The sequence below is a fragment of the Natrix helvetica genome (genome assembly GCF_964273705.1).
Source record: "Natrix helvetica genome assembly, chromosome: 1".
In the NCBI taxonomy this organism is placed as follows: Eukaryota; Metazoa; Chordata; class Lepidosauria; order Squamata; family Natricidae; genus Natrix; species Natrix helvetica.
This window is the reverse complement of record NC_138548.1, coordinates 252205028-252217988: the sequence shown is the minus strand read 5'-3', so window position 1 is coordinate 252217988 and position 12961 is coordinate 252205028. Positions and strand designations below refer to the sequence as shown.

Below are 12961 nucleotides of genomic sequence, written 5' to 3'. Positions count from 1 at the left end.
AAATATGGTTTTCTGCCTGCATGGTCTTCTGTGATAAGCCGAAGGACAGAAAGAGGGAGTAGTGACCTTCCTCCCATATTTAGTCATACCAGGGGTTGTAACACACACACACACACACACACACACACACACACACACATATATATATACACACACACACACACACACACACACATACATATGAATTACACACTCTCAAAATTTATTAATCTCCAACGGATTCCAAAGAAAAACAATTACCAACCTATTCCAAAGGGAGACTCCCCCCCAAGAATCGAGACACAGAACAGGACAATGGCATCGCCCTCCTCCCTTACATCAAAGGCACCACAGATAAAATCAGAAAAAGTCTCCACAAACACAATATTAAGACAGCCTTCAACACTGACCAAAAAATAGCCAACATCTTAAGAAACCCCAAAGTCAAGATCCATCTAGAAAACCTAGGAGTCTATGAAATACCATGCAAAATCTGCCCTGCAACATACATAGGACAAATGAACAGGAGAATAAATGCACGCATCACAGAACACAAGAACGCAGTAAGAAAAAAAGAAAAAACTTCCTTCCTTTTCCAGCACCTTAAAGGTACAGGACATGAAATTAATTTTGAAGGAACCAAATTAATCTCCAAAACTGAACACTTCAACAAGAGAATAATTATGGAAGCCATCAAAATGGAGAAACACCCTCACAACATGAATAAACGTGACAATACCTATCAGACATCTGGAAACCAGCCCTGGTAAACAAACGAGCCCCACCCACCACCCAGGCCGTTACAACACAAAACAGCAACGAACCCACAGCCAGCACCAATTAGCACCAATCTACCAATCATGACACAGCCACACATCCAATCAATCCATTTACTGAAACAACACCAGCACCCCCCCCCCCACCAAGATTTATAGAAAGACAGCAGCTCCGGCCACGCTTTAAGTCAAAAACACCAGCCTGAGGATGGCGAGTGAGACCTCGCCGAAACGTTGTCAAGACAATCTCAATCTTACATGGGAAAAGACCCGAATACAACAAGACTAGAATACCTACACGTGTGAAAATCTACAAAAACAAACACACACACATATATATGCATACATGCATACATACATACATACATACATACATACATACATACATATGCTATTTATTTGAAATTTTTGTATGCTGCTCTTTAATTGAAAAATACAGTAATGTAGTAAAGAGAGAAAAGCATTTTCACTTCAGAGCTTGCATTTTAAGATGCACAACTAAAGAGGATAATTAGTGAAGATAAAACAAGAAATTAAGCAAATTTGGCACCAGTACTTAATACTTATATAATAAGTCTCAGCTCTGCCAGACTGATTGTAGTTGGTTCTACCCACAATAGAATCAGTGGAGGCGCTGTTCTGCCACCTTTTGTTCCTCTGTAGCTTGAGGGGTACAATAAAGGCTGGTCTCATTATAATATCATAATTTGTACAACTATTAATATATTCAGCAATATTTTTTACAAAAGAATAGGAATCCAAATGACAAAGTCAGTTTTCTTGATTTACAAAAAGCCTGTTCTTGCCCCAAACAGAATACCAGCTTGATCAATACCAAGAAGAAGCTGGAAACAGAAATTTCACAAATCCAGAGTGAAATGGAGGAATCTATTCAGGAGGCACGCAATGCAGAAGACAAGGCCAAGAAAGCCATCACAGATGTGAGTTGAAACACTTTTCCTTTAAAACTCTTTTAAAATTGGTCTGAAAGGTTTTCTGAATGGTAGTTATCTCTCTGTAAATAGGCAGCTATGATGGCAGAAGAACTGAAGAAGGAGCAAGATACCAGTGCCCACTTGGAGAGGATGAAGAAAAATCTAGAGCAGAGTGTAAAGGATCTGCAGCACCGTCTTGATGAGGCAGAACAGCTGGCATTGAAAGGTGGCAAGAAGCAGCTTCAAAAACTGGAGCATAGAGTATGTATACCTTGTATGCATCTTCATGTATTTCTAACCATATAATAAAGCTTACTGGTGGACGGGCTAAATGTTTAGTTTTATTTCAGGTCCGTGAATTGGAAGCTGAGGTTGAGAATGAACAGAAGCGTAGCGCTGATGCCATCAAAGGTGTCCGTAAATATGAGAGACGAGTGAAGGAGCTGACTTACCAGGTGAGGAAATACCTCTGAAGGCTCATCAGTATTCATATTTATCTATCTATATCTATATTATCTCCATATATCTCTATCTCTATTTCTCTCTTTCTCCTCTCTCTGTCTCTATCTCTATGAATATGTATGAGTCTGTCTGTCTGTCTGTCTGTCTATCTATCCATCCATCCATCCTTCCATCCATCTTTTCTCATAATTTTATGTCTTTTTCTACTTTGTTCAGTCAGAGGAAGATAGGAAGAATATTCTGAGACTCCAAGATTTGGTGGACAAATTGCAAATGAAGGTGAAAGCGTATAAGAGGCAATCTGAGGAAGCTGTAAGTATTTTTCTGAAGTTGGGGTTGCTTGAACTAGAATTGTGGAAGAGAATACTAGAGAAACAGTAAAGGTTATTAGAAACCAAATTAACCTGCATATGGCACAATGAATTGAGGGGCATAAAGCACAGTGCTAATTGTGACTGATGCAAGAAGGGGATGTGGGAGGCTCTGATGCAAGAAGGATTGTGTGAGAGGCCTTCAGGGGATGTCAGAGGCCTGGGAGGCCTGGTGCCCACCTGCATGTGGAAGCTTGCACTAATATTGTAGCTTTTGTGATTGCGAAGTTATTAAATAGCTAATTTTTATATGAAATTATCAATTCATATAAATTATTTAAAATGTTACACACACATACACACAATTTATATTGTATTTTAAGTACTAATTTTTATATGGACATGCATGCTTGTCCCTAAATGCTAAGGATATTAATTCTGATCAGGATGGAGTATATTCCTACCTTGGTTCCTGGAGTATACAGCTGAGTTCTAAGGGAAAGGCTGATGATCTGAAATGTCTCTCAGGAACCATTTGGGTCATTTGTCTTGAGCCTGCCTCCTGACAGTTGAGATAGCAATTTGGTAGTTTATACTGCCATCTCCTTACTGCTAGGACAGCAGTTCTTAAAATGACACATTTACCTTTCTTCCCAACATTGACTCCTAAGTAAATAATTACAAATTGCTCCATTAAACCAAAATATGTACACATTATGGCATTGTACACATTATGGCATTGGGAGTTATAGGGAATGCCTAACTTGGCATCTTCTCCTTAATCTCCTCCTTAATGGTGGGCATGTGAGAAAGGGCTCTCAATGCATGTGCTGCTTCTTTTCTGATAATTTAAAAAAAGAAAAGAAAAATAAGTAATCATAGACTTATAAGGCTGAAAGGGAAATAGGATGTTTTCTAATTCTTGCATTTACCAGTATTTTCAGTAGCTATTTCCTGATAGGCAGTAAGAATCCAGTTTGTAATTCCAGCCTATCTTTAATGCTAATAAAATCCAAGTAACACTATAATTAGGCAAAGATTAAATTCCGAAGAACCATTTTTTAAACTTTTATTTAACTCCATATAAAAACATATTCTAAAAATAAAGCTAAGCAGGAAAATATTTTCCATCTTTTCAAATCCTCCTATGTTTTCCAACACTTAATTTTTCCTTTCCTTTTAAAATAGTCTATTATTGAGGAAAAATTAAAACATCTACTTGCATTTTTGGATTGGTAGCTTTATGAACTTTTCATCCTGAAGCATGTCCATTGAGGAAAAAATGGGCTGCAAGGAAATAATTTCCTGCTGCTATTTTGCTAGAAACAGAAGAAAAAGATTCACTTCTGGATTTGGAAAAAAAAATTGGATGTGACACAAATATAATCCTTTACATTTCCTTCTTCTTCAAAAAAAATCATACTATCTAAATTTTTGCCAGTGTTTTCAATAAATGGAAAATGATAATTAATAATTTCAATCATATTTTTAGGAGGAACTTTCCAACGTGAACCTTTCCAAATTCCGCAAGATTCAGCACGAACTGGAAGAAGCTGAGGAACGGGCTGACATTGCTGAGTCCCAGGTGAACAAACTCAGGGTAAAGACCCGAGAAGTTCATAAGAAGGTGATTGTAAGTGAAGAATAAACTCACCTGGAAATGGCAAAGTGACCGAAGAGAAGCGCAAAATGTGAAGCTCTTTGTCACTCCCTGTAATTACTGTTTATTTTGCCTCAATTTGTAGAAAATAAAGATTAAGCAATTGGAAAAATCACATTCTGTTCTTTGTTTTCCTATTATTATTAAGCCTTTGAATGCATCTTTTTCATCCCTCTCTTAATAAAAATGAACTCCCCAACACATAGAAGGAAAAATGTGCTGTAAGACTATAGACCAGGGGTGTCAAACTCATGCATGCTTACATCTGGACTGCGAGGCCACCCTGGAAACAGCGAAGGATTGGCCTGTGGTCCTGTGGTGCTTCTCCCAGCAAACACGGAGCTTGGGAGGGCCGTGCATCATCCTTCCAAGCTCTGTTTTCTCTGGCGGAATGCTCGGACCAACACAGGTGCCCCCACCATGAGTTATGTTGAGTTGGCCATGCCCACCTTGGCCACACCCACTCCCCCCCCCCAAGGTCAAACACAACCCTGACACGGCCCTCAATGAAATCGAGTTTAACACCCAATATCAAACATTGTATGTGGGTTGTCAACGCATAGACAGAAGTAAGGAAGTGCAAAGTAATATCACTAATCAGTAATATCAATATTCCAGGACATTCCATTACAAATTCTAGTTATTTTAGAACAACAACAACAAAAACAAGAACATTTTTAACAGTACAATTGAACGAGAGACGGCCAAACTCACACCCAAAATTTTCAGTTAATCTTAGAAAACCTAAATAAATATAATACATGTTTAACATATTACATTCTTAACTGATAATGTTTTTTATAATATATCCCACATATAATCTGCACAATCACCCTAACTTTTCCTCCCTTCCCATTCCATTCCACACCACTTTAAATCTTACATCAGTTTATTCATTCCATGGATCTGATGAAGTGAACTGCAATTCATGAAAGTGAAATTCAGTCTGAAGTCTGTGCTGCAACATTGGAGACATTGTGGCTTAATCAAGAATGAATTGTCTGTGGAATATATATTCAAAACAGTTAGATTAAAGTTTACATTCAAAAGGCATGAATAGATTTAAGAGCAATCACAATTTTTAAAGTGAAAACATTACAAGCAATAGTATAATGTAATTAGGAAGTATATGTGGGAAGAAATCTGTGATGGAGAGATAGATGAAGAGATACAAGACAGAATCTGCATGTGCAAGAAATCAAATGGAGATTCTGAGGGATGTTTGAACCAAAGACTGAGATTATTGTAGAGAAAATAGGAGGTTAACATGCTACTGGGTTAGCTTTTGATGGGTCCAGGACAATTTGCCATAGCCAACTCACCGTGGCCAATACTTCATGGGACAACTTGCCACAGCCAACTTACTGCAGGACAACTCTTCTGGACAATTCAATGTTGTATTAATCATTTTGTTTAGTTACTTTTATTATTGGTGATCACATTTTCATCCAAATTATTGTAACTCTTGTATTTATGGATTGACTTTATTATTTTATTATTATTTGCCATGTTCTGTTGACATTGATTTAACTTTTATATTCATTGAATTCTCCTGTGGCAAATTGTCTGACAGCAAATTGGCCATGGAGAGTTGGCTGTGGCAAATTGTTCTGTTCCATCTTTTGATAGCTATCCATTTATATATAATTACATTCCCCCAATCATTTTCTAGAAGTACAAGAGAATAGGATTGAGGACTTCCGGTTCCGGCGGCTACGGCGACGGGCAAGTTCCTTGTCCGCTCCCGCTCCCCGGTGGGCTTCCCCGTCTCTGGGGGGGCACAGGACGCCCCAGAGAGGCGTCCTGCCGAAGGAGCGGCTCGCGGAGGACCCTGGCATCAGCGGCGGCTGGTGGGGGCTTCTCCGCTTTGCTCCAGGCATCGAGGAGCAGTCTCGGAGGGTGCGCGTGAGTCTCGCTCCAGGCTGATCGGACGATGCAAAATTGAACGAAGCAGCGGCGGTGTGGTGAGATGCTTCCTCTCTTCATTCCTTTTCTTTTGACTTCATGGACTTTTCAGCAACTTTAAAGTTAAACTCTCGGATTTTCTTGGAGGTGCGGCTGGAGGGAGGGGGATTTCCCCCCCCCCTTGGACAAGCGGCTTGAGAAAATTTTGCTTTCGCCCCCAGGGGAAGGAGGAGGGGGGAGAGCCAACCAATGATGCCTCACCCCTGTAAAAGTGTTTTTCACTGGATTTAACTCCAGGACCTATTGATGACCTGAGAACTTTGTGAACTTTTAAAACTTTACTATGCCTCTGAGCCCAAAGCTGGCAGGGCAAGATGGCACACTTCCGTTGTCTTCATGAACTGTGAAACCTGACTCCACCTTTAAAATTCAGGCTTCCGGTCTTTGTCTCCGTGTCACCCAGAAGACTCTCTTGTGGATTGTTATTTTTTGAACTTCCTGGGGGGAAAATTCCTCTCTATTGCTAGACTGACTAAAGAAACTCCCATCTGCTTGGATCTTCTGCCTCCTGGACTCATCTGCCTGCTCTACCTCTCTAGCTGTCCATTCTCTATACTGACTGATCTCTCTACTTTATAAACTATGTCTCCAAAAAGACCACCCCCTGGAAAACCTGGCTTTGCTACTTCTGCACCGACATCTGCAACATCCAGTCCTGCCACACGGTCAAAGATTACAGAACTGATGCAACCTAAGAGTACAGAGATGGATTTGCAACAAATGCTCCAGCAACTTATACAGGGCCAGGAAGAAATTAAGAAACAATTAAAGGAAATGAAGGAAGAAATTAAAGAGAATCAAGTCCAAATTTATAAGAATTCACAGAGACTGGACCTTGTGGAGGGCGGGGTGGCTGAGGTGAGGGGGGGGGGGTAGAAGCATTGCAGAAGGGAAACAAAGAACTTGATATTCAACAAATGAAAACAGAGTTTGAGAGAATGTCCTCTTATCTTAGATTTCAAAATGTTATAGAAGCGGATGGGGAAAATATAAGGGACATTATGACTAATATTTTAGCTGAATACATACATAAAGATAAACAACAGATGGAATGGGAGATAGATCTGGTCTATAGAGTGAATTCAGCATATGCCAGAACACACAATGTACCCAGGGAGGTCCATATTAAATTCCTTAGGAAAAGCACAAGAGACGAAATTCTGGTTGTACAGAGGGGGCAAGCATTGACATATCACGATAGGGAGATAACCATCTTGAAGCAGATCCCAAAAAAAATTAGGGAAAAAAGGAAAAATTATTCGCAATTGGCAAATAAATTATACCAGAAGGGGGTGTGGTTTAGATGGTTGATGCCTGAAGGTATGCTGATATTCTGGGAGGAGACAAGAATTAGAATCAATACACCCATAGAGGCACAGGCCTTTATGGAAAAAAACAAAGCGAACCTAGAAAAAACAGAAGACTCCACAACGGTTATACAGGGCACGGGAGGGGCCGGAGCTCTGCCAGCGGGGGGAGAAGAGGCAATACCAAGAAAGCTCAGATCACAAAAATGAATAAGAAAAACACATTATTATAAACAGACCGAAAGTAATAATGAAATTATATGTAGACTTTATAGTATAATATATAAATTGACTAAAAATTTTTCTAGAATTAACATGCTGATTTTATATGATCATGTATTAATGTTTTATACTTAGATGTACTTAATGAGTTTGGAGGGAGGGGGCGTCTGCCACACTTGCAACTGCCAAAATTTGTACACCATTCCACCTACCCTTTTCCCTATAAATGTTTAAAAAACCAATAAAATTCTTGGAAAAAAAAGAGAATAGGATTGAAATAATCAGATGTTTTGCAACAGCTCTTTTCTTAGATTTATTGAACCTTATATAACCATATCATAGAACTTCTCAGTTAACTTTTACAGAGATCAGTACCCAAAATAAGAGAAGATTCCCTCTCTAAAATTGTTTTTGTGTATTTAAAAACATTGCCAAAGTAACCAACCAGAAAGAATTGTGAACCAACCAGAATCAAAAGTCAGATAAGTGGATAATGACACTTCATCTGAACACATATTTTCTATAGATTTAAGTTGTCTTCTAACATAATTGAAGAAATAATAGTTAGAAGATAAATGTATTATTGTAAAAAAAATTATTTATCTAGCCACACATCTCATTTTACTTGGCTCTAGACAAGTAAACAAATAAAAATGCAGGAAACATTATAAAACAAGAATAAAAACACATAGCAGCTGGGTACAATCTAATCTGTCATCTGTCTCATCTGTCAACCAGGCTCTGACCAACATCCAGGATCCTTAGCTTGTGCATTAAGTCAGGTTCTCAAGGTCTTATGAAAGGCCAATAGAGATGGGGCCAATCTAATCTCAGGGGGAATGAAGTTTGAAAAGATGGATGCCATGGCAGAAAAGGCTGTTCTGCTGGGCTCTGTCAGCTGACACTCGTTGGCTGACAGTATCTTAGCTGTCAGCATCCTGTTCCTGCCAGATTGGATAGATGGGTAGAAACAACTGGGGAGAAACAATCCTTGTAAGTAACCTAGTCCTAAGTCAATAAGGGTTTCAGTGGCGACATCCAGGATCTTGAATTGCACCCAGAAGCATACCGAAAGCCAATGGAGCTTGCAGAGCAATGGTATCATACAACTAGCACCAGTACCTTCCTGCTCTGCTGCTTTGATTATTGTACACTGCTTGGAATCACCTCTTCTGAGATGAGCAGCTACATTTGATTAATAAAATAAATAAATTTTATACCAGTTGAAACTTCTGGATATTCTTCAAGGGCAGTCCCATTAAAGTACATTATACAGCAGTCTAATAAAAACCAGGTTGGGCAACACTGCCAATAGTGGGCTTATTCACCATGCCTGTTGCTCTAGCCCAGTTATTGCAAATCTTTTCTGCTTGGTATGAATTCAGAAATTTCCGAAAAAGCCTAACTTCATTCTAGTGACAAGTCTCCCTCACACGTATTCAAATATAAGAGAAACAATTCTCATGAACGAAGCAAACATGTATGTTGCAGGATAATGCTGCAGGATCCAATCTGGTTTGATCACCGGGACCAGAAATGTATTCTTCAGAGCTTTCAGACTCAATGCTAAAGCCCATCCTCAGGTGGTCCTCCAACAATTTTCTATCTGTGGGGTCCTTGGTGCTCTCTGAGCTTGGTTATTTTCTTGCAGACATTTAATTATCTAACTAGGTAATGAGTGAAACACTTGCAAGAAAAGACCCAAGCTCAGAGACCACAAAGGCTCCCTTAGTTTAACATTGAGCTACAAATAGAATTCCCTTCTATCAAGTCTCTACTCCCTCCCCAATCTAGGTCACCATGAACACCCTCTGTTTTAGCTGGATCACTTCCTTACAAGCTGAAGTTAGAAGTCCAATGACTTCTTTGCAGAGAGGAGAATACACTTCAGAGAGTATAACAGTTTCTTTTGTCTAAGAGCTCCTAAGATCTTTGTTTTCCTATTAGTATTTTAAAAAGCACTGTGGCTAACAGGTTGCTGGATCAAAACCAGAAAAAAATTTTTTTTTGTTTAAATTAGTATTACTATTATTAAATTACTACTTACTTCATACACTTGGCTTACCCATGCTAGCTGAGGATTAGGGTTTTAACTCAGGGAACAAGATAAATGTTGATATGCTGAAACCCTGAACTCCTATGTCTTTTTCAATGCCACTTACAAAAGGATAGTTTCTCATCTCTACCAAGACCATTCTCCCATAGTGAAAATGTAAACTTATATTTTCAAGAATGCCATTTAGCAATAATAATACTTTATTTACAGTCACAGACCAAAACACGACCACTACAAAAGAGACACAGCAGCCAGTCACCAAAAGCCCAACTAAGGGAGGTTACAGCTCTCTCCTCTAATGGTCACAGCTCTCAAGAAAAACCTGGAAACCTGAGAGGTGATGTACGAGGAGACATCCCCAAGGCAATGCACAAACAAATCACAGCCATCAGGACCAGAAGGGACAATTTCAGGAACAGACAGTAACCTAGATCTGTCCGCGCTATACATAGGGCAAAATAGAAGGACATGCTCCGCTGTCTCAACCTCGGCTCTGTCACAAGGGCACAGCCGCTTATTAATCGGGAGCCTCTTGAAACGACCATCCAGAAGTGCTGAGGGCAAGACATTGAAGTGAGCTAGGGAAAAAGCTCTTCTATACTTGGGAATGGTTAGGGTATAAAAATAGGAAGCCATCCTCAATCCATAGTTATTAACTTGGTTGAGAGTCAGGGGGGAGCAAGTTTTGTTGGCCTTGGCTCGTAGATATTGTAAATCAATGTCCACAAGCCGTTGGACTATCCTAAATTGGGCATCCTTGAGGTCATAGTTTCCCAAGGCATCCTCCGTGAAAACTAGCAGATGAAGTTTCTTCAGCAGCTCTTTCTCCCAGCGAGAAATATGGGAGTCCGTGAACACCAGTGAGAGGTAGCTGCCAGGAACTGCCAGAAAGAGCACCCGAAACCACCATTTAAAGGTGTTTATCCAGGCCATACATTCCACCGATCGAATGCCCAGTTCCAGGTATATCGGGGCAAAACCAACACAAGGGGGAAGACCCAGAAGTTTTCTAAGGAAAGCAGCCTGGGTTCTTTCAATGCAATCCTTGAAGCCCCGTATCCATATGGGAATGCCGTAAAGAGTTTGGGCCTGCGTTTTGGCTTTGTAAATTCGTAGGGCAGAAGGAACGAACTGGCCACCCTGGGTATAAAAGAATCTTAAAATCTGCTGGTGACTACAGGAGGCCGAGTTCAGCACCTGGGTTCGATGTCTAGTCCAGGCACCAGTGTTCTGAAATTGAATACCTAGATACTTAAAATGGAAAACCTGCTTAACAGCATTGCCACTGATATCCCAGTTATACAATTTCCGGGCTCTAGTAAACACTAGTACTTTTGATTTATCATAGTTAATAGCCAAATGGTTTTCGGCACAGTAGGACCCAAATGCAGAAAGTAATCTTTTCAGTCCTGGCCTTGACAATGAAAGGAGAACCGCATCATCAGCGTAAAGAAGAAGCGGGATCTTTGTAGTTGTCAGCTTCGGGGCGTGGGACTCAATATGTCCGATGTAACCAGCCAGGTCAGATAAAAATATATTAAACAGAAGAGGAGCCAGAACACACCCCTGCCTTACTCTATTTAGCAAACCATGTTGAGCAATAAATAGTTTAGGGTGAAAAAAGCTATTTTTTTCTGAGGAAAATAAAAGGGATACAATGTGTGTGTGTGTGTGTATGTGTGTGTGTAAATGTGTGTGTGTGTGTGTGTGTGTGTGTGTGTGTGTGTGTGTATCAGAAAATCCCTTTGTTATTCATTATAAAGAGATCAGACCTGAAAAGGCCATTAGTGTAATACTGTCCTTCACCAGCTGAATTTCTGGTTCTCAGCTTTCAGATTCTTCGAATGCCAAACACTTCTGTAAATTAAGTTGGTGCCAAATAGGAAATGTGATTCCACAAATTTCCCCTAAGGTCCCATCAGTCAAAGTCAGAGGCACCCTGCCAAAAGGGGCAGTCACTTCGGAAGACAGCTAGAGAGAAGTCCTGGACTTCTTTTCTGTCCTTTATAATGAAGCTGGGCCAAAAGTAATGGTCCTTAGTTAAGGAAATATATTTCAGAAGTCTTTCTAGGACCCAGAATTTTTGTGGTTGGCTATTTTTACTGCAGACATGAAGGAAAGCAATTTTTTGAAGGTGAATTTTTTCAAGCAATACATAATCTCAAACATGTACCAGTTTACCATCTTTAATTTTGAGACTATAGCCACAGCTGCTCATTGAGAAACATCAGACCTATGGAACACATTAACCTCCCTCAAAATCTACTCTCCTCTTTTTACAGAGCATTTTCACTTAGTCTGCATTCTTTCTTTCTTTTCTTATTTTAACAATAAATGAAACAAAATTATTTTCAAATTACTTCAACAGACTTTTTCTCATAATACCTTTATTTTCCCCCACATGGTTTTGTAGGTCATTTGCACTTACTCTTTTAGTGTTGGTGTTCTTTAATCTGTCCCTATAACTTTGCTTTAGGGCCAGTCTTTCTTTCACCCTCCCCTTTCATGAGTTTACGTCTTGTCCTATTGTTATTTCCCTTTCTATATGTATTGATAACTGTGCCCATCTTTTTAATATTTAATATTTTTTCTAGCCACCTGTTCCTTTTCCATGAATATACATTTCCAATCCAGTGCTGGAGGTACCTCAATTCAGTCTCTCTAAATTACACTTTATAAAGATCAGGAATGATAACTTACTGTGTTTCGACCGATTAACAGAATCAAAGTGCAATATATAAATTCTCATACATAATCCTCTCCTCTTGACAAATTATTTATAGACTGATCCATGGTGTTGATATGTCTAATTATATCTATTTGCGTCAAATATGTATGAGAATCTTGCTAAGAGTTGCTAAGATTACTGAAACAGTTTTGACCTTAGAAAGAAGAGGAGGGTTCTGTGCATGCAAATCACTTCATATATAAGTAGCCTTGGGACCGGCCTCTTAGGTCCTTGCACCAACAGCTTAAAGGTAAGAGGGTGTAAAAGGAATAGGGACTCACCTTATTAATTCTTCACATCTCAATTCATTCCTGTTGGTTTTGGCATAACTGAGCAGGGCTGCCTATGTCACTAGGGATTTAAAATCTACTTCATCCACTTAAGCTACATACTGGACGTTTTGTAAAGGATCTATCATTTTTACTTTGCAGTAACTGGCCAGCTCGAGTCTGCATTTAAATCCATAGTACCACACAAGGTAAGACCCTGATTGATTACATCGTTGGGGACAGACAGATTAATGACAAATAAATAGTAGGGACTGATATGCATGCAATTCA

General features: G+C 39.5%; 2 protein-coding genes across 2 annotated transcripts in view; one reads left to right on the top strand and one right to left on the bottom strand.

Annotated features, from left to right (window-relative positions):
* LOC309384678 (myosin-4) overlaps nucleotides 1–4238 on the top strand; it is a 57607-nt gene extending 53369 nt beyond the window's left edge. Inside the window, exons 35-39 of the mRNA XM_081938412.1 lie at nucleotides 1571–1696; nucleotides 1781–1951; nucleotides 2041–2145; nucleotides 2369–2464; nucleotides 3956–4238. Of these exons, the coding sequence (XP_081794538.1) occupies nucleotides 1571–1696; nucleotides 1781–1951; nucleotides 2041–2145; nucleotides 2369–2464; nucleotides 3956–4111 (654 nt within the window). The 3' untranslated portion in view covers nucleotides 4112–4238. The remainder of the gene's footprint in view (nucleotides 1–1570; nucleotides 1697–1780; nucleotides 1952–2040; nucleotides 2146–2368; nucleotides 2465–3955) is intronic.
* Nucleotides 1–12961, bottom strand: part of LOC309382444 (uncharacterized protein) — a 348957-nt gene that overhangs the window by 213879 nt on the left and 122117 nt on the right. The gene's annotated exons all lie outside the window — the stretch shown is intronic.